Source organism: Ranitomeya variabilis, chromosome 3 (genome assembly GCF_051348905.1).
Source record: "Ranitomeya variabilis isolate aRanVar5 chromosome 3, aRanVar5.hap1, whole genome shotgun sequence".
In the NCBI taxonomy this organism is placed as follows: domain Eukaryota; kingdom Metazoa; phylum Chordata; class Amphibia; order Anura; family Dendrobatidae; genus Ranitomeya; species Ranitomeya variabilis.
In genome coordinates, this window is record NC_135234.1 from 403,099,252 (window position 1) to 403,125,017 (window position 25,766).

At 42.9% G+C, this 25,766-nt stretch overlaps 2 protein-coding genes across 2 annotated transcripts in view; one reads left to right on the top strand and one right to left on the bottom strand.

Moving 5' to 3' along the window:
* Nucleotides 1-25,766, bottom strand: part of LOC143816164 (uncharacterized) — a 589,616-nt gene that overhangs the window by 251,999 nt on the left and 311,851 nt on the right. The window lies entirely within an intron of this gene.
* Nucleotides 1-25,766, top strand: part of INTS2 (integrator complex subunit 2) — a 102,000-nt gene that overhangs the window by 46,459 nt on the left and 29,775 nt on the right. Inside the window, exons 13-15 of the mRNA XM_077296205.1 lie at nucleotides 144-278; nucleotides 4,254-4,536; nucleotides 15,533-15,637. Coding sequence (XP_077152320.1) covers nucleotides 144-278; nucleotides 4,254-4,536; nucleotides 15,533-15,637 — 523 coding nt within the window. The remainder of the gene's footprint in view (nucleotides 1-143; nucleotides 279-4,253; nucleotides 4,537-15,532; nucleotides 15,638-25,766) is intronic.

The following is a 25,766-nucleotide window of genomic DNA, read 5'->3' on the forward strand; positions in this document are numbered from 1 at the left end:
TAAAATTGCCTCTCCTATACCCAAAAAATAATCTAGACACCTGCCTCTCTTTCCTGGTTCCTTTTTGTAACTTGCTATCTTTTTTCCTTTTTTTTTTCTCTTCAGTAATATAATTTTTGTTTTTGGTTGTGTTTTCTATTCAGGTGGTCACAGCCCATGCAGTTCGGGTCCCTGTCACAAGTAATCTGAGTGCTAACATTACTGGTTTTCTACCTATCCACTGTATTTATCAGCTGCTGAGAAGTCGTGCTTTCACCAAGCACAAAGTGTCCATAAAGGTAAGATGCTCCTAGTAAACTAAAACCAGCGGAGAGCAGCAGTGCATGATCTGTAGGAAGTTAGACAGGTGTTTTTGTGTTTTTATTACATTATATCACTCCCTGCCTTTGGATGATTTTTATGCTGATTCAGTGAAATGTATTTGTGTGATACTTTTTTGGCAAGAAGACCCTGATAACTGCTCTTATGAGGCTTTTTTTACAGTCTGCTAATGACATTAAAGAAGTTGTCCGCTACTATAACTTTTTTTTTTTTCCATAAATCTTGCTGTTATGTGCCACTGAAAACATCTACTGTGTTTATTTTAGCAATATTACCTTTTATCATGCTGTAGCAGCACATTTTTAGTGCTGGATCCAGCTCTCATGGGGTTAATCGACAACTTCCTTTCTCCTATTATTGTTATTGTGCTCTAATACTACAAGTACCATGATGCATTGCACTCGCCTGTAACTCTGCACCTGGCACACCCACTCCAAAACACACCCCAACCCCTCCCTCCTCTCCCCCCTCTAGCTTCAAAAAGATTTGTGATGTCATTTCTGTCCAACCTCCTCTTTTACATTTGTCCAACCCACACTCCATTACACATAGGTAGGTAGATAGATAGATAGATAGATAGATAGATGAATAAATACAGATATATCTATATATCTATGTCTATTTCCATAGATATGTCTATATCCATGTTTCTAAACCCCTTCACCCTTGGAGCTTTTTTGTTTTCGTTTATCGCTCCCCTTCTTTCCAGAGCCATAATTTTTCCGTCAATATGGCCATGTGAGGGCTTATTTTTTGCGGGACAAGTTCTACTTTTGAACGACACCATTGGTTTTAGCATGTCGTGTAACAGAAAATGTGAAAAAAATTCAAAGTGCAATGAAATTGCAAAAAAAGTGCAATCCCACACTTGTTTTTTGCTTGGCTTTTTTGCTAGGTTCATTAAATGCTAAGATTGTGTGCACACGATTTGATTGCAGATCCACAGGGTTTTTTACCTCACAGAATTGCATCAAATCCGCAGTGTAGTGCACAACCAATGTAAGTCTATGGGAGCCGCAGACTTGTTGGGCACCGAAACGCAGCTTTTTTTTCTCGCAGCATGTCACTTCTTTTGTGCGGAACTGCAGCGTTTCTGCACCCTTAGACTTTCATTGAGTCGGGCACATCCGCAGCAAAACCGCAGATGTAAAAAAGATCTGCAGTTTTGCTGCGGATGTGGGTCCGAGAAACGCTGCAGTTCGGGAGGAGGGAAGTGTGTGGGCGGAATGTGGGCGGTGACTGTGTGCGTGTATGTGTGCTGGGTCTGCGGGCTGTTCGTGTGTGTGTGTGTGCGGGCTGTTCGTGTGTGTGTGCGGGCTGTTCGTGTGTGTGTGCGGGCTGTTCGTGTGTGTGTGCGGGCTGTTCGTGTGTGTGTGCGGGCTGTTCGTGTGTGTGTGCGGGCTGTTCGTGTGTGTGTGCGGGCTGTTCGTGTGTGTGTGCGGGCTGTTCGTGTGTGTGTGCGGGCTGTTCGTGTGTGTGTGCGGGCTGTTCGTGTGTGTGTGCGGGCTGTTCGTGTGTGTGTGCGGGCTGTTCGTGTGTGTGTGCGGGCTGTTCGTGTGTGTGTGCGGGCTGTTCGTGTGTGTGTGCGGGCTGTTCGTGTGTGTGTGCGGGCTGTTCGTGTGTGTGTGCGGGCTGTTCGTGTGTGTGTGCGGGCTGTTCGTGTGTGTGTGCGGGCTGTTCGTGTGTGTGTGCGGGCTGTTCGTGTGTGTGTGCGGGCTGTTCGTGTGTGTGTGCGGGACTGTTCGTGTGTGTGCGGGGCTGTTTGGGTGTGTGCGGGACTGTTCGTGTGTGTGCGGGGCTGTTTGGGTGTGTGCGGGACTGTTCGTGTGTGTGCGGGGCTGTTTGGGTGTGTGCGGGACTGTTCGGGTGGGTGCGGGGCTGTTTGGGTGTGTGCGGGACTGTTCGGGTGGGTGCGGGGGGTCTTTTGGGTTGTGTGTGTAGGCATCATCCGATAGAAGTACAAGTACGCAGCATCCAACCTGCAGCTAATTCGGATGTAATCTGGACAGTGGACACACACCCTACGCTATCCATACATCTATCAATAGATATATCTATCCAGATATATCTATAGATAGATATATGAATAGACAGATGTATGCATCTATAGATCTATCTATATGTAGATCTGTCTATCTATTTCATCTATCATCTGTCTATCTGTGTGTGTAATGAAGTGTGGGTTGGACAAATGTAAAAGAGGAGGTTGGACAATAATGACATGACAAATCTTTTTTTTTTTGTTCAATAATACATCTTTATTTAGCTTTCAAAAACGCACCAAAACACATAAAAACCGCGCAAAAACCGCACCAAAAGCAAATAAAAAAATGCTTCAAAACCGCGCAAAAAACTGCACACAGACACCCCCGCCGCCACCACCACCGTACAGCCCCGCAGCAGACCCCAGCACGGCCAGCAGACCCCAGCACCGCCCGCACATCCCGGCGCCGGCACGCAGACCCCCGCACATACCGGCGCCGGCACATAACCCCGGCGTACGCACATCCCTGCCTAGCCCCGCCCGCCCCCAGCACAGCCCCACCCGCCCCCAGCACAGCCCCGCCCACCCACTCTTGATGAGTGACTGCTGTCTGTGGAGCCTGGGGTCACGCCTGCTCATGACGTCACGTCAATTTCCAGAGTCTGGAAATTGACGTGACGTCGGCGGAAATAAGCGGTGGCTGCAGCCTGGGGGTCACGTGACCCGGATTCAGCCGCCGCCATAGCGCCGCTCACAGGCGAAAAGGGCAATGGAAGGTATTTACACAATTCATTAGGGCCCCCGGGGGATACATAAAGGGGTTGTCCACTACTTTCAATTAACCCCCCAAAGAAGCTTGTTCAAACACCTCTACATGCAGAAATGCACAACCTGATGGTGACTTCAACTGAGTACTTAATGTGAGAGCTTAGCTTACGCTTGACAAGTACATTAACACTTTCTTTCATTATCTTTTTTCTATTTTGATTTTAATAAGACAAACGGTTGACGTACACTGAGCTAATACAGTACAGATGGTATTAAAATAAAACAACACAATTCAATAGAAGTTCTGGGCCTGCTGTCACGTAGAATTAGCATCTGAAATTGGAATGGGAATCTGTCAGCAAGATTTCACCCCATAAATAAATATATATCTACATACATACATGCATACATACAATCCTCGTATTTTTTTAGTGGTTGATTAGGTTCCCAGGAGGTAGGACCCAAAGCAGTTAATAAGTAATAGTAGTTAAATGCGTTTTGTATGTATTTTTAGCTAGTTTAGGCCAATTTTATATGTTACAATTACATTGATTGGAGATATGGTAGATAACAAAATTAAGCACTAGAGGAGTTTCTACTTGCTTGGGCATTGCATTTCTTCACTGCAGCACCTGCACAGCAGAGCCTAATTCATGACATTTCTTCTCAGAAAAGCACAATTTAATTTTTCACTGCAGTACAGATCAAATTTTATAGAATTTCTTTACTGTACCACAGCTCAGTTCATGAGCTTTGTTCACTGGAGCAGCTGCACAGCACAGCCACATTTATAGTGTTTTTTTTTCACTGCAGCAGTTGTCTTTGCTGCAACAAAGCTTATTTAATTGCCTTTCTTCCCTGCAGCACAGACCAATGCAAAACAATTCTTTATTGCATTCTGGACCAGGTACATTAATGAGCCTGTTACTTGTGACTGATGCAAGGAAGGGACCATGGCGAGGTCCTGTGTTTCTACTCATTGGTGGGACAATTGTGGATTAGCTACTGATCACGCGCTGAACTATAAATTTTCTATCTGGAAAATACCATAGTATTCACAAAGGTTTTCATAGGCCATTAGTGCCCCTAAGGCCGGTACTGATGAGAAAAAATGATATATCGTAGTTGTGAATGAAACTGACCATGATGATGTCTTACTATAAAATATCAATTGTTTTAGGACTGGATCTACACTCAGATTTGTGAGACAACTACTCCTCTACATCAGCAGCTCATTCCACTGGTTGACGTGTACATTAACTCAATAATCACTCCTGCCTCGAAATCCAGCCCAGAGGCCACCAACAAACCAATCACAGAGCAAGAAATATTGAAGGTTTTCCAGGGTCATACAGGGGAGAATTTGCGTCCAAACCACCGAAGCAAAATTACTACTCAGTTGCTTTTACTCTATTATCTTCTTTCTTACGAAGAAGCTCTACTAGCTAATTCAAAAACATTAGGTAGGTAAATTGTATTATTTTTGTCTTTAAATCTTAACTATTTAGTTATTTTCAATAGTAAAAATATATCTGCAGTGAAATCTTGTGCAATATTCAACACTTTCATAACGGTCTAGTGCTCACATATCTCCAGTACCCATTGATCTTTTCTTAGTCATGTACCTAACAACATGTTTAACCCCCCCGATACTATTTTTTTGGATGTGTAATTTTTTTTAGTTCATGTATTTTTAATTACCACTATTTTATTTTTTTTATATATATACATAATAATCACTCACATTACTAGCGCAACTTTGATTTTCTGAATTTTATAGGAAGCCAATTAACCTATTGGAAATCATTGTAACCCTAAGAAACCCACAGAAATGGGAGGAAGTAATAAACTTCATGCAGCTGTAACATTCAATGTTAAGGGAATCTGTCACTGGGATCAACTTTCTTAACTCCTCTACATAGGCATACAGGTCATAGAAGCTGAATAAAATGGTCCCCCTGATATCTGATGTCTTATTCCAGAGAAGTCCAAATTTTGCTCATATGTAAGTGAGCTCTTTGGGACAGACACTAATCTGCATTGCAATCTGTCGCCAGTTCTTAATTTTGATAGAAGGGGAGTTATCAGTGTGATGAATAATGGCCGCTGTCTTGATCTCACTGCAGAGCTGTGTGTGATTATATCACACACAGCTCTGCAGTGAGATCAAGAGCGCAGAGAGCAGCCATTACATATCACACTGATAACTCCCCCTTCTATTAAAAATAAAATCTGGCAACAGATTGCACGGCAGAATAGTGTCATTCTCATAGTCCTGAACAGCTCATTAACATATAAGAAAAACATGAATATCTCTGGAATAAGACATCACATTGCAGATAATAAGGTATTTGATTATTAAGCTTCCCATCACCTACATGCCCATATAGACAGTTTAGGAGTGTGTATCCTACTAACAGATTCCCTTTAAGTTTCCAGTACTACTAGCCACTGTTATCATTTCTCAGTCGGGCTATATACCTGTTACAGTCTCTCCCCACCTGCAAACTAGTTGTGCTACATTATTTCCTAAACTATTGTTTTTTATGTTGTTGTATTTGGACCAAAGGCTTGGCAGGCTCGTTGAGAACAAGTAATTAAAATGCCTTCCCGACATTTGCAGAATATATACTTCATGGAAGGGAAAAATTTCCAGACCTTTCAGGTGTATCATTATAATAACAATAATAATCTTTATTTTTATATAGCGCTAATATATTCCACAGCGCTTTACAGTTTGCACACATTATCATTGCTGTCCCTGATGGGGCTCACAATCTAAATTTCCTATCAATATGTTTTTGGAGTGTGGGAGGAAACTGGAGTACCTGCAGGAAACCCACCGAAACACGGGGAGAACATACAAAGTTATTGCAGATGTTGTCCTTGGTGGGATTTGAACCCAGGACTCCAGCGCTACAAGGCTACACTGCTAACCACCGAGCCACCGTATGTATATGATATGGCGATAACCCGCACACAGGAGCTGAGCGATCGCCGCAAGATGTTCAGCGAACATCACAGCTGACATCTAAGCTCTCACTATGAGGAGAGGTTTAACTCGCTAAATGCTGCGATCATAATATCGATCGAAGGCAGAAAGAGAGGCATCTCTTTCCCCTATGATTGGCACCCCTGCGACGTCATTGCGAGGGCTCGATCGTTACCATGATGACCCGAGGTAGTCATGATGACGTCTGTGTCACCAGGCTACAGCAACCCCTTAGACCATTCTGCGCATGGTCTAAGTGGCTTGTCTGTTCAGCACTGACGGTTATAAAGCATTGTAATGCTAGTGCATTGCAATGCTTCATAACAGTGATCAGAGTGATGAAGGTCCCAAAGTGGAACTAAGTAAAAAAAGAAAAAACCTGTAAACGTTTTTTAAAATCACTATATATATATATATATATATATATATATATATATATATATATATATATATATATATATATATATATATATATATATATATATATATATATACCGTGTTTCCCCGAAAGTAAGACCCTGTCTTACATTAATTTTACCCCAAAAAGTCCCACCCTGTCTTACTTTCGGGGGAGGTCTTACATTAGCTGCCGAAATACGTTACCAACGTGTGGTGTCCTCCCCCAGATCTTGCGTAGTTTTCCGTTGGTGGCGTAGTGGTGTGCGCATGTCCAAGGTTCCAAATCCTCTGCCAGGGGATTGAAAATTGCAGCGATGTCCGTTATTCCTTCGGTGGTCGGTGGGCGCGGCCATCTTGCTTTGGCCGCGCGTGCGCAGAAGCGGCGCTCTGCTGGCCGCGGCGCTCTACTGGCCGCGGCTTCAGGAAAATGGCCGCCGCGATATCCATCTGCGCACGCGCGGCATCCCGCGGCCATTTTCCTGAAGCCGCGGCCAGCAGAGCGCCGCTTCTGCGCACGCGCGGCCAAAGCAAGATGGCCGCGCCCACCGACCACCGAAGGAATAACGGACATCGCTGCAATTTTCAATCCCCTGGCAGAGGATTTGGGGGACAGCGGCGGCCCAAAGGTAAGGGCCTTATATTTCACAGCGGCCCCCCAACCCTGCCTTACATTCGGGGGAGGCCTTACATTGAAGGACCCCCCCCGTAACCCCCACCCTGTCTTACTTTCGGGGGGGTCCTACTTTCGGGGAAACACGGTATGTATATGTGTGTGTGTGTGTGTGTATATATGTATATATATATATATATATATATATATATATATATATATATATATATATATATATATATATATATATATATATATATATATATATATATATATATATATATAAATATACATATACATACACCCACCCATAAATAAGTATTTTAATTTTTTTTAAAAAGTAAAAAATACACACATTTGGTATAGTCGCATGAGGAACGACCCAACCTGTAAAACTGTCACACTGGTTAACCTCTTCAATGAAAGCATAAAAAAGGCAAAAAACTATTATTTTCCATCATACTGTTGAACAAAAAGTAGAATGAAACACGATCAAAGACAAATGTAAATAAAAATGATATAGCTGAAAACGTCTTCTTGTCTCGCAAAAAAAAAGTCATCATATAGCACCATCAGTAGAAGAAAAAAAAAAAAAAGCTATAGTTCTCAGAATAAAGCAATGCAAAAATAATTCTTTTTTCTATGAAATAGTTTGTGTAAAGGCGCTGAAACACAAAAGAAAGGTATAAAATGTAGTATTGCTGTAATCATTCTGACCCGAAGAATAAAGCTTCTTATTTTACCACACGTAGAATGGCATAAAAAACCTTCCAAAAGAAAATTCCTGAATTGCTTGTATTTGTTCATTCTGCCTCCCAAATAATCAGAATTGAAAGCAAATAAAAAACATTATGTGATAGAAAATGGTACCAATAAAAACATCACAAAAATTAGCCTTCACATGACTGTCGGACGAAATATGGAAAAATTATAGCTCTGAAAATACGGAGATGCAAAATCTTGTTTCTGCAAAAAAAAAAGCCTCGTCTTTTAGTGTGTCAGCAGCCATAGAAAAAAGTTATAAACCTGGTATTGCTGTAATTGGACTGACCAGAAGAAAACAGTCATCTAATCACTTATACCGCACGAGGAATGGTGTAAAAAAAATAAAACTAATTCTTCACTTGCCGTTGATTTGTTCCTTCTGCCTTGCCAAAATTGCAGTAAGGCTTGGCTCACATTTACCCTTGCGCTCTACGCTGAGCGCTTACAGTAAATCTCTGAAATATGTGATTCGGACGGAACCCCTATAATGAGGAATATGGAGGCACTGTGGACGCCGTCTGGTCTATGATTCGACGGTGTCCGTCTTTTTAGGCGTGCATAAAAGCGCGATCTGAAAAGGACAACGCTGAACAGAGGCCAGATGAGGTCCAGAGTAACTCTGCTGCCACATTATAGTGTGGACCGGTTGGGCGTGTTATTTGGAGATTAAGATCAAAACCCCTATGTATGTGCTTAGCGTAGAGTGCAAGATAAACATGATCCAAAATGTTATATAAAATGTTCCCAATAAAGCTTCAACTCAATCCACAAAAAAAGCCAAGTCCCCACTCAGGTCCATCATCTGTTAATGGAAATACAGGAGGCTTCCATGTTACTGGTAGCTCAAAGGCTCTGAAAAAACGGTACGACTCCAAGTCACCCCCCAAACTAAATATAGCATATCTTTCACTCCCAAGTACAAATCCCCCCCCCCTTCTGAGCCCCACAGTGTGCCTATAACACATTTAGAGTCCACATGTTTGGCATCTCTGTAGCTATGAGAGCCTGCCTAAATTATGGGTGCATGCCTCCAGATGCACGAGCTGGGCACCACAAGGTACGGTAACTACAACACTACAATAGCATATTTGCAATTTCCAGTCCACAACATCCACTGCTTCCTGTTTCTAGAAAACACCCATGGAGTCAAATCATCACTATACCTGTAGATAAAATTCCCAAAGGGGTATAATTTCCAAAATGGGTTCAATTGAGGGGATTCTGCTCTTCTAGCACTTAGGGGCTGTGTATATGGAGTCCGCAAATTACTCTATGAAAGTCTGCGCTCCAGGAGACAACTAGTGCTCCATACCTCCCGAGTCTCGCCATGTGGCTAAGCAGCACTGTACAGCCACATGTGGGGCAGTTCTATGTTCAGCAGAAATTGTTGGACATATTTTGTTGCCATTTTTACCCATTTCCCCTTAAGAAAATGTAAAACCTGGGGCTGAAACTAAATTTTTTGTTAATAATGTAATTATTTTTTTCTTGACTGCACAATGGTATAAAATTCTGTGACACCCCTGTGGTGTTAATATGATCACTGCACCCCTCGATGAATTTGTTGAGAGGTGTAGTTTGTAAAATGGGTTCACTTATGGGGGATTCCACTGTTCTGGCACCTCAAGGGATCTCCCAGTGGGTCATGGAACCCGCAAACCATAACAGTAAAATCTGCACTATAGTATAGCGCTCCTTCACTTCTGAGCTTTGCACTATGCCTGAAAAGTAGTTTTCGACAACATATGGGGTATCAGTGTACTCAGGAGAAATTTCACAACAAGTTTTGGGGCCCATTTTCTCCTGCAATCCTTGTGAAAATGAAAAAAAAATAAGGCTAAAACATTGTTTTGGGGATGATTTTTTTTTTTTCTTTTCAATTTCACAGTCCAACGTTGGAAAATTCTGTGACGCAATTGGAGGTTCAAGGTGCTCACCACACATCTTGATAAATTCCTTGATGTGTGTAGTTTTCAAAATGGGGTCACTTGTGTTTTTTTTTTTCACTGTTTCGGCACATCAGGGGCTCTCCAAATGCGGCATGATACCCAAAGACCATTCCATTAACCCCTTAAGCCCCGAGGGTGGTTTGCACGTTAATGACCGGGCCGATTTTTACAATTCTGACTACTGTCCCTTTATGAGGTTATAACTCTGGAACGCTTCAACAGATCTTGGCGATTCTGACATTGTTTTCTCATGACATATTGTACTTCATGATAGTGGTAAAATTTCTTCGAAATAACTTGCGTTTATTTGTGAAAAAAAAAACGGAAATTTGGCGAAAATTTAGAAAATTTCGCAATTTTCCAAATTTGAATTTTTATGCCCTTAAATCACAGAGATATGTCACACAAAATACTTAATAGGTAACATTTCCCACATGTCTACTTTACATCAGCACAATTTTGAAACCAAAATTTTTTTTTGTTAGGGAGTTATAAGGGTTAAAAGTTGACCAGCAATTTCTCATTTTTACAACACCTTTTTTATTTTTTTTTAGGGACCACATCTCATTTGAAGTCATTTTGAGGGGTCTATATGATAGAAAATGACCAATTTTGACACCATTCTAAAAACTGCACCCCTCAAGGGTGCTCAAAACCACATTCAAGAAGTTTATTAACCCTTCAGGTGTTTCACAGAAATTTTTGGAATGTTTAAACAAAAATTAACATTTAACTTTTTTTCACACAAAATTTATTTCAGCTCCAATTTGTTTTATTTTACCAAGGGTAACAGGAGAAAATGGACCCCAAAAATTGTTGCGCAATTTGTCCTGAGTACGCTGATACCCCATATGTGGGGGTAAACCACTGTTTGGGCGCATGGCAGAGCTCGGAAGGGAAGGAGCGCCATTTGACTTTTCAATGCCAAATTGACTGGAATTGAGATATGATAATAAATCGTTGTTTTCTACCTCGTTTTTTTTTTACGGTGTTCACTGAAGGGGTTAACTAGTGGGATAGTTTTATAGGTTGGGTCGTTACGGACGTGGCGATACTAAATGTGTACTTTTATAGTTTTTTTTTATTTAGATAAAGAAATGTATTTATGGGAATAATATATATATTTTTCTTTATTTAGGAATTTTTTTTTTTTTTTTTTTTTTACATATGTGGATTTTTTTTTACTTTGTCCCAGGGGGGTGGACATCACAGATCGCTGATCTGACAGTTTGCACAGCACTCTGTCAGATAACCGATCTGACTTCCAGCGCTGCAGGCTTGCCAGCGCCTGCTCTGAGCAGGCGCTTGGTAAGCCACATCCCTGCAGGACCCAGATGCAGCCCCGCGGCCATTTTGGATCCGGGGACTGCAGGGAGAGGAGGAAAGACGCTCGGAGCAACGCGATCACATCGCGTTGCTCCGAGGGTCTCAGGGAAGCACGCAGGGAGCCCCCTCCCTGTGCGATGCTTCCCTATACTGCCGGAACACTGCGATCATGTTTGATCGCAGTGTGCCGGGGATTAATGTGCCGGGGGCGGTCCGTGACCGCTCCTGGCACATAGTGCCGGATGTCAGCTGCGATAGTCAGCTGACTCCCGGCCGCGCTCCACCCGTGAGCGCGGCCGATCGCATATGACGTACTATCCCGTCGGTGGGAATTAAGGCCCACCCCACCTCGACGGGATAGTACGTCATATGGGATTAAGGGGTTAAAGTCTGTGTTCCAAAAACGTCACTACTTCCTTTCCAAGTTTTCCCCCATATATGGGATATTGGCGTACTCATAAGAAATTGCACAACAAATTTTTGGGGTCCATTTCTCTTGTTACCCTTGTACAAATAAAAAAAAATTGGGGCTAAAAACATTTTTGTGGGAAAAATGTTTTTGCTTTATTGAATTTTCATGGCTCTAAGTTAACTCCTGTGAAGCACCTGGGGGATTCAGCACATCTAGATAAATTCCTAGAGGGGCCTAGTTTCTAAAATGGGGTCACTTGTGGGGGGTTTCCACTGTTTAGGCACATCAGGGGCTTTCCAAATGTGACATGGCATCTGCTCTCGATTCCAGCCATTTTTGCTTTCAAAAAGTCAAACGATGCTCCTTCCCTTCCGAGCCCTGCTGTGCGTCCAAACAGTAGTTTTCCCCAACATATGGGATATCAATGTATTCCGGAGAAATTGCACAACACATTTTGGGGTCCATTTTCTCCTGTTACCCTTGTGAAAATAAAAAATTTGGGGCTAAAGTCAAAATTATTTAAAAAAAATGAAAATGTTCACTTTTTTGCTTCCACATTACATTAATTCCTGTAAAGCACCTGAAGGGGTTAATAAACTTCTTGGATGTGGTTTTCAGCAGTTTGAGGGGTGCAGTCATTAACCCCTTTCTGCCAGCTGACGGAATAGTACGTCAGCTGGCAGATCCCCTGCTTTGAGGTGGGCTCCGGCGGTGAGCCCACCTCAAAGCCGCGACATGTCAGCTGTTTTGTACAGCTGACGTGCGCGCAATGAGCGCGAGCGGAATCGCGATCCGCTCGCACCCATTAACTAATTAAATGCCGCCGGCAAACGCTGACAGCGGCATTTAACTAGTGCTTCTGGCTGCGTGGCCGGAAGTGCTCGCACCGCTGACCCCCGTCACATGATCGGGGGTCATCGGTGCATTGCCATAACAACCAGAGGTCTCCTTGAGACCTCTATGGTTGTTGATGGCCGATTGCTTTCAGCGCCACCCTGTGGTCGGCGTTCAAAGCAACCCTGCATTTCTGCTACATAGAGGTGGTCTGTGCGTCACCCCTATGTAGCAGAGGCGATAGAGTTGTGCATGCTTCTAGCCTCCTATGGAGGCTATTGAAGCATGCCAAAATTTTAAAAAAAGTATTTAAAAATATAAAAAAAATAAAAAATATATAAAAGTTCAAATCACCCCCCTTTCGCCCCAATCAAAATAAAACAATAAAAAAAAAAAATCAAACCTACACATATTTGGTATCGCCGCTTTCAGAATCGCCCGATCTATCAATAAAAACAAAGGATTAACCTGATCGCTAAATGGCGTAGCGATAAAAAAAAAAATCAAAACACCAAAATTACGTTATTTTGGTCGCCGCAACATTGCATTAAAATGCAATAACGGGCGATCAAGAACGTATCAGCACCAAAATGGTATCATTAAAAACGCCAGCTCGGCACGCAAAAAATAAGCCGTCAACCGACCCCAGATCATGAAAAATGGAGACGCTACGGGTATCGGAAAATGGCGCATTTTTTTTTCTTTAGCAAACTTTTGGAATTTTTTTTTACCATTTAGATAAAAGAGAACCTAGACATGTTTGGTGTCTATGAACTCGTAATGACCTGGAGAATCATAATGGCAGGCATGTTTTAGCATTTAGTGAACCTAGCAAAAAAGCCAAGCAAAAAACAAGTGTGAGATTGCACTTTTTTTGCAATTTCATCGCACTTGGAATTTTTTTCCCGTTTTCTGTTACACGGCATGGTAAAACCAATGGTATCGTTCAAAAGTACATCTCGTCCCGCAAATAATAAGCCCTCACATGGCCATATTGACGGAAAAATAAAAAAGTTATGGCTCTGGGAAGGAGGGGAGCGAAAAACAAAAACGAAAAAAAACGGAAAAAGCTCCGGGGGTGAAGGGTTTAAAATTTTGTCACTTTGGGTATTTCCTGTCATAAAGGACCCCGAAAGTGACTTCAAATGTCATGTAGTCCCTAATAAAATTAAAAAAAATTTGTTTGGGAAATTTTGTTAGAGAAGTTAGAAATTGCTGATAAACTTTTAACTCTTCTAACTTCCTAGCAAAAAGAAATTGTTTCAAAAATGCAGATGTAACGTAGATGTGGTAAATGTTATTTATTAACGATTTTGTGTGATATAACTCTGGTTTATGGGCATAAGAATTAAAAGTTGAAAAATTGTGAAAATTTTCGCCAAATTTGATTATTTTCACAAATAAATGTAAGTCATATTGAACAACTTTTACCACTATCATAATGTGCAATATATCATGAAAAACAATATCAGAATTACTGTGATATGTTGAAGCGTTCCAGAGTTATTACCACATAAATTGACATCGGTCAGATTTGTAAAATGTGGCTTGGTCCTTAAGGTGAAAATAGGCTCAGGGGTGAAGAGGTTATGTCTCCAGGTTGTTGCTACCTTCGGGGGTGAAGAGGTTATGGCTATGTGCACACGTAGGGAGAGTCCTCTGCGGGTTCTCCCGCAGCGGATTTGATAAATCTGCAGGGCAAAACCGCTGCGGTTATCCCTGCAGATTTATCGCGGTTTGTCTTGCGGTTTCCGCTGCGGGTTTTATTGATGCTGCATATGCAGCAATATGCAGCATCAATAGTAATGTTAAAAATAATTAAAAAAAATGGTTATACTCACCCTCTGACGTCCCGATCTCCTCGGCGCTGCACGCGGCAGTCCGGTTCCAAAGATGCTGTGCAAGAAGGACCTTCGTGACGTCACGGTCATGTGACCGCGGCGTCATCACGGTCATGTGACCGCGACGTCACCGCAGGTCCTGCTCGCACAGCAACCCTGAGACTGGACAGCCGCGTGCAGCGCTGAGAGGTGAGTAAATCATTATTTATTTTAATTCTTTTTTTTTTTTTTTACACAAATATGATTCCCAGGGCCTGGAGGAGAGTCTCCTCTCCTCCACCCCGGGTACCATCCACACATGATCCGCTTACTTCCTGCATCGTGGGCATAGCCCCATGCGGGAAGTAAGCGGATCAATACTTTCCTATGTGTGCAGAATCGCCGCGATTCTGCACAAAGAAGTGACATGCTGTGGGATGTAAACTGCTGTGTTTCAGCGCGTTTTTTCCCGCAGCATGTGCACAGCGGACTGCGGTTTCCATAGGTTTACATGGAACTGTAAACGCAATGGAAACTGCTGCGGACCCGCAGTGTCAAAATCGCTGTGGTTCCGCGGTAAAAACCGCAACGTGTGCACATAGCCTTTGTCTCCAGGTTGTTGCTACCTCTTCTGAGAGCAGGATAGTGTAGGAAAAGAGATCCTCATTCCAACAATGCATCACTTTGCGTGACAACCTCTTCACCAAGTAAGCTATCAGAGTTACATGTAGCAGAGCTCAGAAAGATAACCCACACCAGGCTGTCTATATATAGTCTATTGACAGTGAGCTGCTTATCAGAGGAGGGGGGGGGGGGCATGGTTGGAGGGAGTATGGCCATGCTGCTGTAGTCCAGCAGTGATAATCTAGTGTTAAAACCTTCACTATAAGTAAACCGCATGCAGCCTGACAAGTGACCCATCAATGAATTCGGCGATTCAGACCTTGCCACTCCTGCTGTCTTCAGATTACATGGGAAAAATCTGCTGACAGATTCCCTTAAATTTATCAGAAGAATGGAAATATTCAACACTGTTCTATATGCTCTCTTTTTAAATACTGCCTGTACGTTAAACCCCTACATGTACTGTGCTGTACATGAATGTGGTTCCTGCACAGCACCATAAATGTACGATGTAGTCATAGTTGTACCCATGCCGTCCACATTGGGTTATAGCTGTAACACGCGTCTGATGACCTGCTGCAATGGCTGAGATCGGAGAATTTAAACTTTTGATGGACCCCTTAGTGTTTTTAATAGAGGAAGGGGCTCATCCAAATCTATATCTGTTAAATTGAGGGATGCTAAGCAACAAAAATTGCTCACAAGGATTATTTTTGCTGTAATTACAGCCGCTATGCAGAAGAAACCAAAATCTTACTCTTCATTATTAATGGATCAGATTCCAATAAAATACCTGATCAGGCAGGCACAAGGACTACAACAAGAACTTGGAGGTAAGTAACCGTTAAGTGAATATGCATACGTTAGGAATTGTATACATCATATCTGTTCCTGGGGAAGCTAAATCTTTCTATTTAGACTTTGTTCACAACTCTTTTAATCCCTTCACAACATTTGACTATATGTACGTCATATGTCGTGTTCCTGCCTGTGATTGGTATCTGCATTGTTAGTACTGCCCTGGAGAATCATATTACCATGTCAGTTTAACCCTACAGTGAATAAATAAAAAAAAAAAAACACAACTGAGGAATTGCCCTTTTTTTTTGTTTTGCAGTTTCACAGACTTGGAATTTTTTTCCCCATTTTCTAGTACACTATGTGGTAAAATGAATGATGACATTCATAAGTACAACTCCCTCTGCAAAAAAAGTCCTCATACGGCTGTATGGATGGAAAAATAAAAAGTTATGGCTCTTATAAGAAGGGGAAGAAAAAATGAAAAATCACCATGTCATGTAGACTACCCACTAACTACATAACTACATACTGGGTTATGCTCTAGGAAATGTCCCAAGGTTTATAGGTTCACATGCACTTGGATAATCTGAAAACTGATTCTGCCACAACAGTCAATGGCTCATGAATGCCTCTATATTGGCTCATGTTGGAGGCTTTCTTCGGAAGTATGTCGGGGAATACACCTGATGTATACGTTAGATTGAAGCGAAAGAGGAAATGTGAACTGAAGCTTAACGTAGTGTTGGAGCAGCTATCGCAGGCTAGGCCATTGCTGCCTGTATGTTCGTTAGTGGGATTACCGACAAGGATGTCCTGAAAAATATCTGGTTCTATAATCATGGTTTTCTCCAGAAATACTTTAAGTGAACCTGTCACTTTACACATGCATTCTGGTCTCTGGACAGCAGGGTATAATGGAGAAGCTGAGCTTAATTATATATAGATTTGTTGGAGAATATTCAGTATAACTTGTATTTTGTTAATTGAGATACCTTTGTTTGTATGTAGGAGTCCGTTGTGGGTGGTCCTGCTCAGTGATTGACAGCTATGTTTGAATGTGCAGTCATACAGGGAAGACTGTCAATCGCTGAATAGGACTACCCAATGGACTTGCACAGATAAACACCCAGACCCTGATTCCAGCACATGCCAGTTTTTATGAGGGGGTGTGGTGGAGTCGGATGTTCTGATTCATTAATAGGTGCATGCTTCTTAATAAATCCATTGTGTCCGAAAAGTGGTGTGCACCTCAATGTGAACATCACCACAAATTTTACACCAGTCAGGCACTGGAGTAAGACTTTCATACAAATATTGAAAAAACATATAATCATAATTATAGTGGCTACAGACATGTCAGTATTAGTCTTCCCATTAATAATCAATTTATAGAAGGTGGATTACTACATAATACAGCCTACATATGAATACAGAGGATTCATGAAAACCACTCTCAATTTTATTGGACAAAAAAAATATTTAATAACATGAACCATACAGTAAATGATGCATGTATGAGGATTCAGAAAAGAGGGTAAATCAAGTGTAGACAAAGGAGGTGGCGAGTCAGGTCTGGCCACGGGTATATTAATAGTTGCTGTGCAATGCCAAACGGATAATACTGACCAGATTCCCAATAAATATATAGTCTAGATAAATTTAATTAAAACCGGTTAGTCCACTTAGGCAAAATTAAATTAGTCGCATACCCATAATGAGATCAACAGAATACTACCATGACTGCCCCAACGTGCATTTCGCACTATTACTTTCTCAAAGGGAGTAAGATTTATAGCGTAAGCAACGCCGCTGCTTGTCATGAATTGTTTGACGATCAAGGGGTGCCAGGCCCCGTCCTGCCCCAGCTCAGACTACTTTTCGGAGCTGAGTGAAAAATGGCTTGAGCATGTAAAAATACTGAAGCGCCCTCATTTCAAATAAAAGTTAATTTTAATTAACTATAAAGTTAAGCTATACTTGCCTAGTATAATGTAAATAAAGTTAAGCTATACTTGACTAGTATAATGTAAATAGGGCTTTTGGTCCCTTATATAAATGTTTACGCAGTTTAAATGCCATTTTGGATTGTGACACTCCCTTTTAACCCCTTAGTGACAGAGCCAATTTGGTACTTAATGACCGAGCCAATTTTTACAATTCTGACCAGTGTCACTTTATGAGGTTATAACTCTGGAACGCTTTATCGGATCCCGCTGATTCTGAGATTGTTTTTTCGTGACATGTTGTACTTCAAGTTAGTGGTAACATTTCTTCGATATTACTTGCGATTATTTATGAAAAAAATGGAAATATGGCGAAAATTTTTAAAATTTTGCAATTTTCAAACTTTGTATTTTTATGCCCTTAAATCAGAGAGATATGTCACAAAAAATAGTTAATAAATAACATTTCTCACATGTCTACTTTACATCAGCACAATTTTGGAAACAATTTTTTTTTTTGTTAGGGAGTTATAAGGGTTAAAAGTTGACCAGCAATTTCTCATTTTTACAACACCATGTTTTTTTTAGGGACCACATCACCTTTGAAGTGATTTTGAGGGGTCTATATGATAGAAAATAACCAAGTGTGACACCATTCTAAAAACTGCACCCCTCAAGCTGCTCAAAACCACATTCAAGAAGTTTATTAACCCTTTACGTACTTCACAGGAACTAAAACAATGTGGAAGAAAAAAATTAACATTTTACTTTTTTTTGCAAACATTTTACTTCAGAACCATTTTTTTTAATTTTCACAAGTGTAAAAACAGAAATTTAACCACAAATTTTGTTGTGCAATTTTTCCTGAGTACGCCGATACCCCATATGTGGAGGTAAACCACTGTTTGGGCGCACCGCAGAGCTTGGAAGTGAAGGAGCACCGTTTGACTGTTTCAATGCAGAATTGGCTGGAATTGAGATCGGACGCCATGTCGCGTTTGGAGAGCCCCTAATGTGCCTAAACAGTGGAAACCCCCCACAAGTGACACCATTTTGGAAACTAGACCCCCCAAGGAACTTATCTAGATGTGTGGTGAGCACTTTGAACCCCCAAGTGCTTCACAGAAGTTTATAACGTAGAGCCGTGAAAATAAAAAATCGCATTTGTTTTCACAAAAATGATTTTTTCGCCCACAAATTCTTATTTTCACAAGGGTAACAGGAGAAATTAGACCACAAAAGTTGTTGTGCAATTTCTCCTGAGTACGTCGATACCCCATATGTGGAGGTAAACCACTGTTTGGGCGCACCGCAGAGCTTGGAAGTGAAGGAGCACCGTTTGACTTTTTCAATGCAGAATTGGCTGGAATTGAGATCGGATGCCATGTCGCGTTTGGAGAGTCCCTGATGTGCCTAAACAGTGGAAACCCCCCACAAGTGATACCATTTTGGAAACTAGACCCCCCAAGGAACTTATCTAGATGTGTGGTGAGCACTTTGAACCCCCAAGTGCTTCACAGAAGTTTATAACGTAGAGCCGTGAAAATAAAAAATCTCATTTTTTCTACAAAAATGATCTTTTTGCCCCCAAATTTTTATTTTCACAAGGGTAACAGGAGAAATTAGACCACAAAAGTTGTTGTGCAATTTCTCCTGAGTACGTCGATACCCCATATATGGGGGTAAACCACTGTTTGGGCGCACCGCAGAGCTTGGAAGAGAAGGAGTGTCGTTTTACTTTTTCAATGTAGAATTGGCTGGAATTGAGATCGGACGCCATGTCACGTTTGGAGAGCCGCTGATGTGCCTAAACAGTAGAGACCCCCCACATATGACACCATTTTGGAAACTAGACCCCTTAAGGAACTTATCTAGATGTGTGGTGAGCACTTTAAACCCCCAGGTGCTTCACAGAAGTTTATAACGTAGAGCCGTGAAAATAAAAAAATCGCATTTTTTCTACAAAAATGATCTTTTTGCCTCCAAATTTTTATTTTACCAAGGGTAACAGGAGAAAATGGACCCCAGAAGCTGTTGTACAATTTGTCTTGAGTACGCCGACACCCCATATGTGGGGGTAAACCACTGTTTGGGCGCATGGCTGAGCTCGGAAGCAAAGGAGCGCCATTTGACTTTTCAATGCAAAATTGACTGGAATTGAGATCGGACGCCATGTCGCGTTTGGAGAGCCCCTGATGTGCCTAAACAGCAGAAACCCCCCAAAAGTGACCCCATTTTGGAAACTAGACCCCCCATGGAACTTATCTAGATGTGTAGTGAGAACTTTGAATGCCCAAGTGCATCACAGAAGTTTATAATGCAGAGTCGTGAAAATAAAAAATATATATTTTTTAACAATAAAGATTTTTTAGCCCCCAAGTTTTTATTTTCACAAGGGTAACAAGAGAAATTGGACCCCAAAAGTTGTTGTCCAATTTGTCCTGAGCATGCTGGTACCCCATATGTGGGGGTAAACCACTGTTTGGGCGCATGGCAGAGCTCGGAAGGGAAGGAGTGCCATTTTGGAATGCAGACTTTGATAGAATTGTCTGCGGGCGTTATGTTGCCTTTGCAGACCCCTAATGTACCTAAACAGTAGAAACCCCCAACAAGTGACCCCATTTTGGAAAATAGACCCCCCAAGGAACTTATCTAGATATGTGGTGAGAACTTTGAATGCCCAAGTGCTTCACAGAAGTTTATAATGCAGAGTAGAGAAAATAAAAAATATTTTTTTTCCCACAAAAAAGATTTTTTTAGCCCCCAAATTTTTTATTTTCACAAGGGTAACAAGAGAAATTGGACCCCAAAAGTTGTTGTCCAATTTGTCCTGAGTATGCTGGTACCCCATATGTGGGGGTAAACCACTGTTTGGGCGCACGGCAGAGCTCGGAAGGGAAGGAGCGCCATTTTGCAATGCAGACTTTGATAGAATTGTCTGCGGGCGTTATGTTGCGTTTGCAGACCCCTAATGTACCTAAACAGTAGAAACCCCCACAAGTGACCAAATTTTGGAAACTAGACCCCCTAAGGAACTTATCTAGATATGTGGTGAGAACTTTGAAAGCTCAAGTGCTTCACAGAAATTTATAATGCAGAGTAGTGAAAATAAAAAAATATATTTTTTTCCAACAAAAAAGATTTTTAGCCCCCAAGTTTTTATTTTCACAAGGGTAACAGGAGAAATTGGACCCCAAAAGTTGTTGTCCAATTTATCCCGAGTACGCTGATGCCCCATATGTGGGGGTAAACCACTGTTTGGGCGCACGGCAGAGCTCAGAAGGGAGGGAGTACCATTTGACTTTTTTAGCGCAAAATTGGCTGTCATGTTTGGAGACCCCCTGATGTACCTAAACAGTGGAAACCCCCCAATTCTAACTCCAACCCTAACCCCAACACAGCCCTAACCCTATCTCAACCCGATCCATAATCCTAATCACAACCCTAACGATAATCACAACCCTAACCCCAAAACAGCCCTAATCTCAACCCTAACCATAACCCTAATCAAAACCCTAAATCCAACACACCCCTAACCCTAATCCCAACCCTAACCCTAATCCCAACCCTAATCCCAAACGTAACACTAATCCCAACCCTAATCCAAACCTTAACCCTAATCCCAACTCTAACCCTAACTTTAGCCCCAACCCTAACTTTAGCCCCAACCCTAACCATAACTTTAGCCCCCGTCGTCACAAAAAAAGTTCAATGTAACCTTTTTTTTGTACGTCGCGTCCGCCATTTCCGCGGATGCGTGGCCGTAACTCTGCCCCCTCCTCCCCAGGACATAGACTGGGCAGCGGATGCGTTGAAAAACTGCATCCGCTGCCCACGTTGTGCACAATTTTCACAACGTGCGTCGGTACATCGGGCCGACGCATTGCGACCGCCCCGTACCGACGCAAGTGTGAAAGAAGCCTTAGGCTACTTTCAGACATAGCGCATTTTTGAGCGCTATTTTGCGGGCGCTTTTCAAAAATGCGCAATGTCATTTTCGTCTGCCGGCAAAGTGAATGAGAAATTCACTTTGCCGTTCAGACACACCGCAAAAAAACGCGGCGCTTTTGTCTGCAAACACGCCGGCGTAAAAAGAATTGACATGTCAATTCTTTACGCAGCGGCGTGTCTGCGTATCCCCCTAGGGCCCCATATTACCTTCCACACACAGCGCCTTTGTCCTGGGTGTCGGCGTCTTTGTACGGAGGGGTTGACACCCAGGACCGGACGTGACGTCGGACAGGAAGAGGGAAGCCCCCGCCCCCCAGTGAAGCAGCGCGTGTGTGTGTGTGTGTGTGTGTGTGTGTGTGTGTGTGTGTGTGTGCGTGTGTGTGCGTGTGTGTGTCCCCATGTGACGCTAGTGCCACCATTGTGCTAAGTCGCCGTATGGGACTACTACTCCCATCCGGTATTAGGATGGGAGAGTTGTCCCTGTGTCCGGCGACTTAGCACAATTGTAAAGTTACACAAAACACCTACACACAATACACATACATGACACACAGTACATACAACACATAACAGAGTATATACTCACCAACAGCCCACTTGTAGGCGAAGCCCTCGATCCTCCAGGAAAAAATCCAAAAATAATAAACCAAATTCATACTCCCTATCCGCAGAATCCATAAAACGAGTGTCCCACGCCGATCGGCTGCTCTCCGGCGATACACTGCCAGGAGCGAAGCTCCTAGCAGTGTATCGCGTACTGTTCCGGAGTTCAATGACTCCGGCGTCTCGGTTAACAGCAGTACAGCTGCGTTGAACTTTCCCACGCAGCACTGCCGTTAAGCGAGAGTGCCGGGGTCAATGACCGCCGGTAAACTCGCTCGCGCATGCGCAGTGACACACCGACAGGAACTATGGCTCCTGTCAGTGTGTTGCTGCAGCCGTGGAGAGCAGACATATCTCTGGATGTGTCTGTTCTCCATGGAAAATCTTGATACGTGGCACTTAAATATGTGGCAATTAAATACGTGACACGTGGCACTTATACGTGATACGTGTCACTTAAATACGTGGCACTGAAATACATGATACGTGGCACTTTGATACGTGGCACATGTCACTTAAATACGTGGCACGTGGCACTGAAATATGTGGCACGTGGCACTTTGATACGTGGCACGTGTCTCTTAAATACGTGGCACGTGGCACTGAAAGATGTGGCACGTGGCACTTTGATACGTGGCACGTGGCACTTTGATACGTGGCACGTGGCACTGAAATATGTGGCACGTGGCACTTTGATACGTGGCACGTGGCACTTTGATACGTGGCACATGGCACTTTGATACGTGGCACTGAAATATGTGGCACGTGGCACTTTGATACGTGGCACGTGTCACTTAAATACGTGACACGTGGCACTGAAATATGTGGCACGTGGCACTTTGATACGTGGCACGTGTCTCTTAAATACGTGGCACGTGGCACTGAAAGATGTGGCACGTGGCACTTTGATACGTGGCACTTTGATACGTGGCACGTGGCACTGAAATATGTGGCACGTGGCACTTTGATACATGGCACGTGGCACTTTGATACGTGGCACGTGGCACTTTGATATGTGGCACTGAAATATGTGGCACGTGGCACTTTGATACGTGGCACGTGTCACTTAAATACGTGGCACGTGGCACTGAAATATGTGGGACACGTCGCACAAAAAAGTTACATGTAGTTTTTTTTGTGTCGACGGTCCGCCGAAGCACGACGCATCCGTCGCACGACGGATGCGACATGTGGCAATCCGTCGCAATGCGTCGCTAATGCAAGCCAATGGAGAAAAAACGCATCCTGCAAGCACTTTTGCAGGATGCGTTTTTTCTCCAACGACGCATTGCGACGGAAGCCAAAAAACGCTAGTGTGAAAGTAGCCTAACCCTAACCCTAGCCCTAGCCCTAACCCTAAATTTAGCCCCAACCCTAACCCTAACTCTAACCCTAACCCTAACTCTAACCCTAACCCTAACCCTAACCCTAATTTTAGCCCCAACTTGTCTTCTCCTGCCGGCCGGCAGATGGCAGCAGATGGCGGGCGCACTGCGCATGCGCCCGCCATGATGAAAAAGCCGGCTGGCAGGAGAAGACAGAAGAGGACCCAGGGACCCCGGGTGAGTATGATAGGGTCCCCGAATCCCCCTATTTCTCTGTCCTCTGATGTGCGATCACATCAGAGGACAGAGAAATAACAGATCGCTTTTTTTTTTTTTTTTTGCGGTCGCCGGTAAACTGTTAATTACCGGCGATCGCAAAGCAGGGGTCGGTGCAAATCGACCCCGATCATGTTCTTTGGGGTCTCGGCTACCCCCGGCAGCCGAGACCCCAAAGAACATCCGGGTGCCGGGCGGCGGGCGCACTGCGCGTGCGCCCGCCATTTTTTCCCGGAAAAAAGATGGCGGCGCCCATGTGGAGACACGAGGAGCACCGGGGGAGGTAGGTAAGTATTGGGGGGCTATTGGGGGCCATCGGGGACCACATTTCTCTGTCCTCCGATGTGCGATCACATCGGAGGACAGAGAAATTAAACGGCAAATCGCGTTTTTTTTTTTTTTGTTGCGACCGCCGGTAAACGGTTAATTACCGGCGATCGCAACTCGGGGGTCGGTAAAAACCCCCCGAATCATGTTCTCTGGGGTCTCGGCTACCCTCGGCAACCGAGACCCCAGAGAAAATCCGACTCTGGGGGGCGCTATTCACTTTTTCCACAGCGCCGTTAATTAACGGCGCTGTGGATTAAGTACCCTTAGCGGCCGCCGTTAAAAGGCGTATCGGCGGTCGTTAAGGGGTTAAGTATGTCAATGATATCAACAAATAGAAGTGCTTATAGATTAATGTTTGTTGCTAATATATATTTTTTTTTTTTTGCTAAAGATAAACAAAACTTGAAGAGATGACCTGGAATATAAGAACAAAACGAGCAAATACCCTGCAGTAAATAAATAAATAAATAGCAATAGTGCATGAAAATAACATGGGGTACTTAGCATAATTTTGTTAACAAAAAAGGAAAAGGCCATTTCACCCCTTCAAGGTGATTTTATTCAGGATGGTCCTAACCTTTAGTATTAAAACCTTACCATATGTCAAATGAAGTAAATGTAAATAAGGGCTGCGAGAGGACAGAGACCCCGACTATTAAGGGACACACAACCATGGGGAGTTATATAAACGTAATGTCCACCTCAAGGAAAGGGGAGGTCACACACTGATTTGCACAGATCGCAAAAACCTGAAAAAAAAATTAGAGATGAACTGGAATATAAGTTGGTGTGCATGCAGCGTGTAGGCATGTTCACACTAGCCACTAAACACACAAAAACCCAAGATAAAAACAAAATGAGCAAATATCTTGCAGTAAATAAACAGCAGTAGTCCATGAAAATTACTTTAACTAAGTACCCTACATTATTTTGATATCTGCCCTTCTTCACATTTACATCATTTGACATATGGTTAGATTTTAATACTAGAGGTTAGGACTGTCCTAAATAAGGTCACCGTGATGTGGTTGGATGGCATTTACTTTTTTTTTTTTTTTTTTTACTTGGCACAATATGTTTATTGTCTGCACTATTTATGTTTATTTACTGCAAGATATTTGCTCATGTTGGTTTTTCTATTACTTTTTGAAGATTAACCCCTTTCTGACATCAGACAGGATAGTATGTCCATTGTCAGTATCCCCGCTTTGAGGTGAGCCCACCTCAAAGCCGCGACATGTCAGCTGTTTTCAACAGCTGACATGTGCCCGCAATAGGCGCGGGCGGAATTGCGATCCGCCCACACCTATTAACTAGTTAAATGCCGCTGTTAAACTCTGACAGCGGCATTTAACGTGCTCTTCCGGCCATCGGGCCAGAAACACGCACACCGCTGACCCTCGTCACGTGATCGGGGGTTAGCGGTGTGTCTGCATGACACCCAGAGGTCTCCCTGAGACCTCTATGGTTGTTGATGCTGGATTGCTATGAGCGCCACCCAGTGGTAATTCTGTAATTCTGCTACATACAGGCGATCTGATCATCGCCTCTATGTAGCAGAGCCGATCAAGCTATGGCAGCTTCTAGCCTCCCATGGAGGCTATTGAAGCATGCCAAAAGTAAAAAAGAAAAAAAAAAAGTGATTAAAATATGAAACCCCCCCCAAAAAAACATAAGTTCAAATCACCCCCTTTCACCCCATTCAAAATAAAACAATAAAAATAAATCAAACA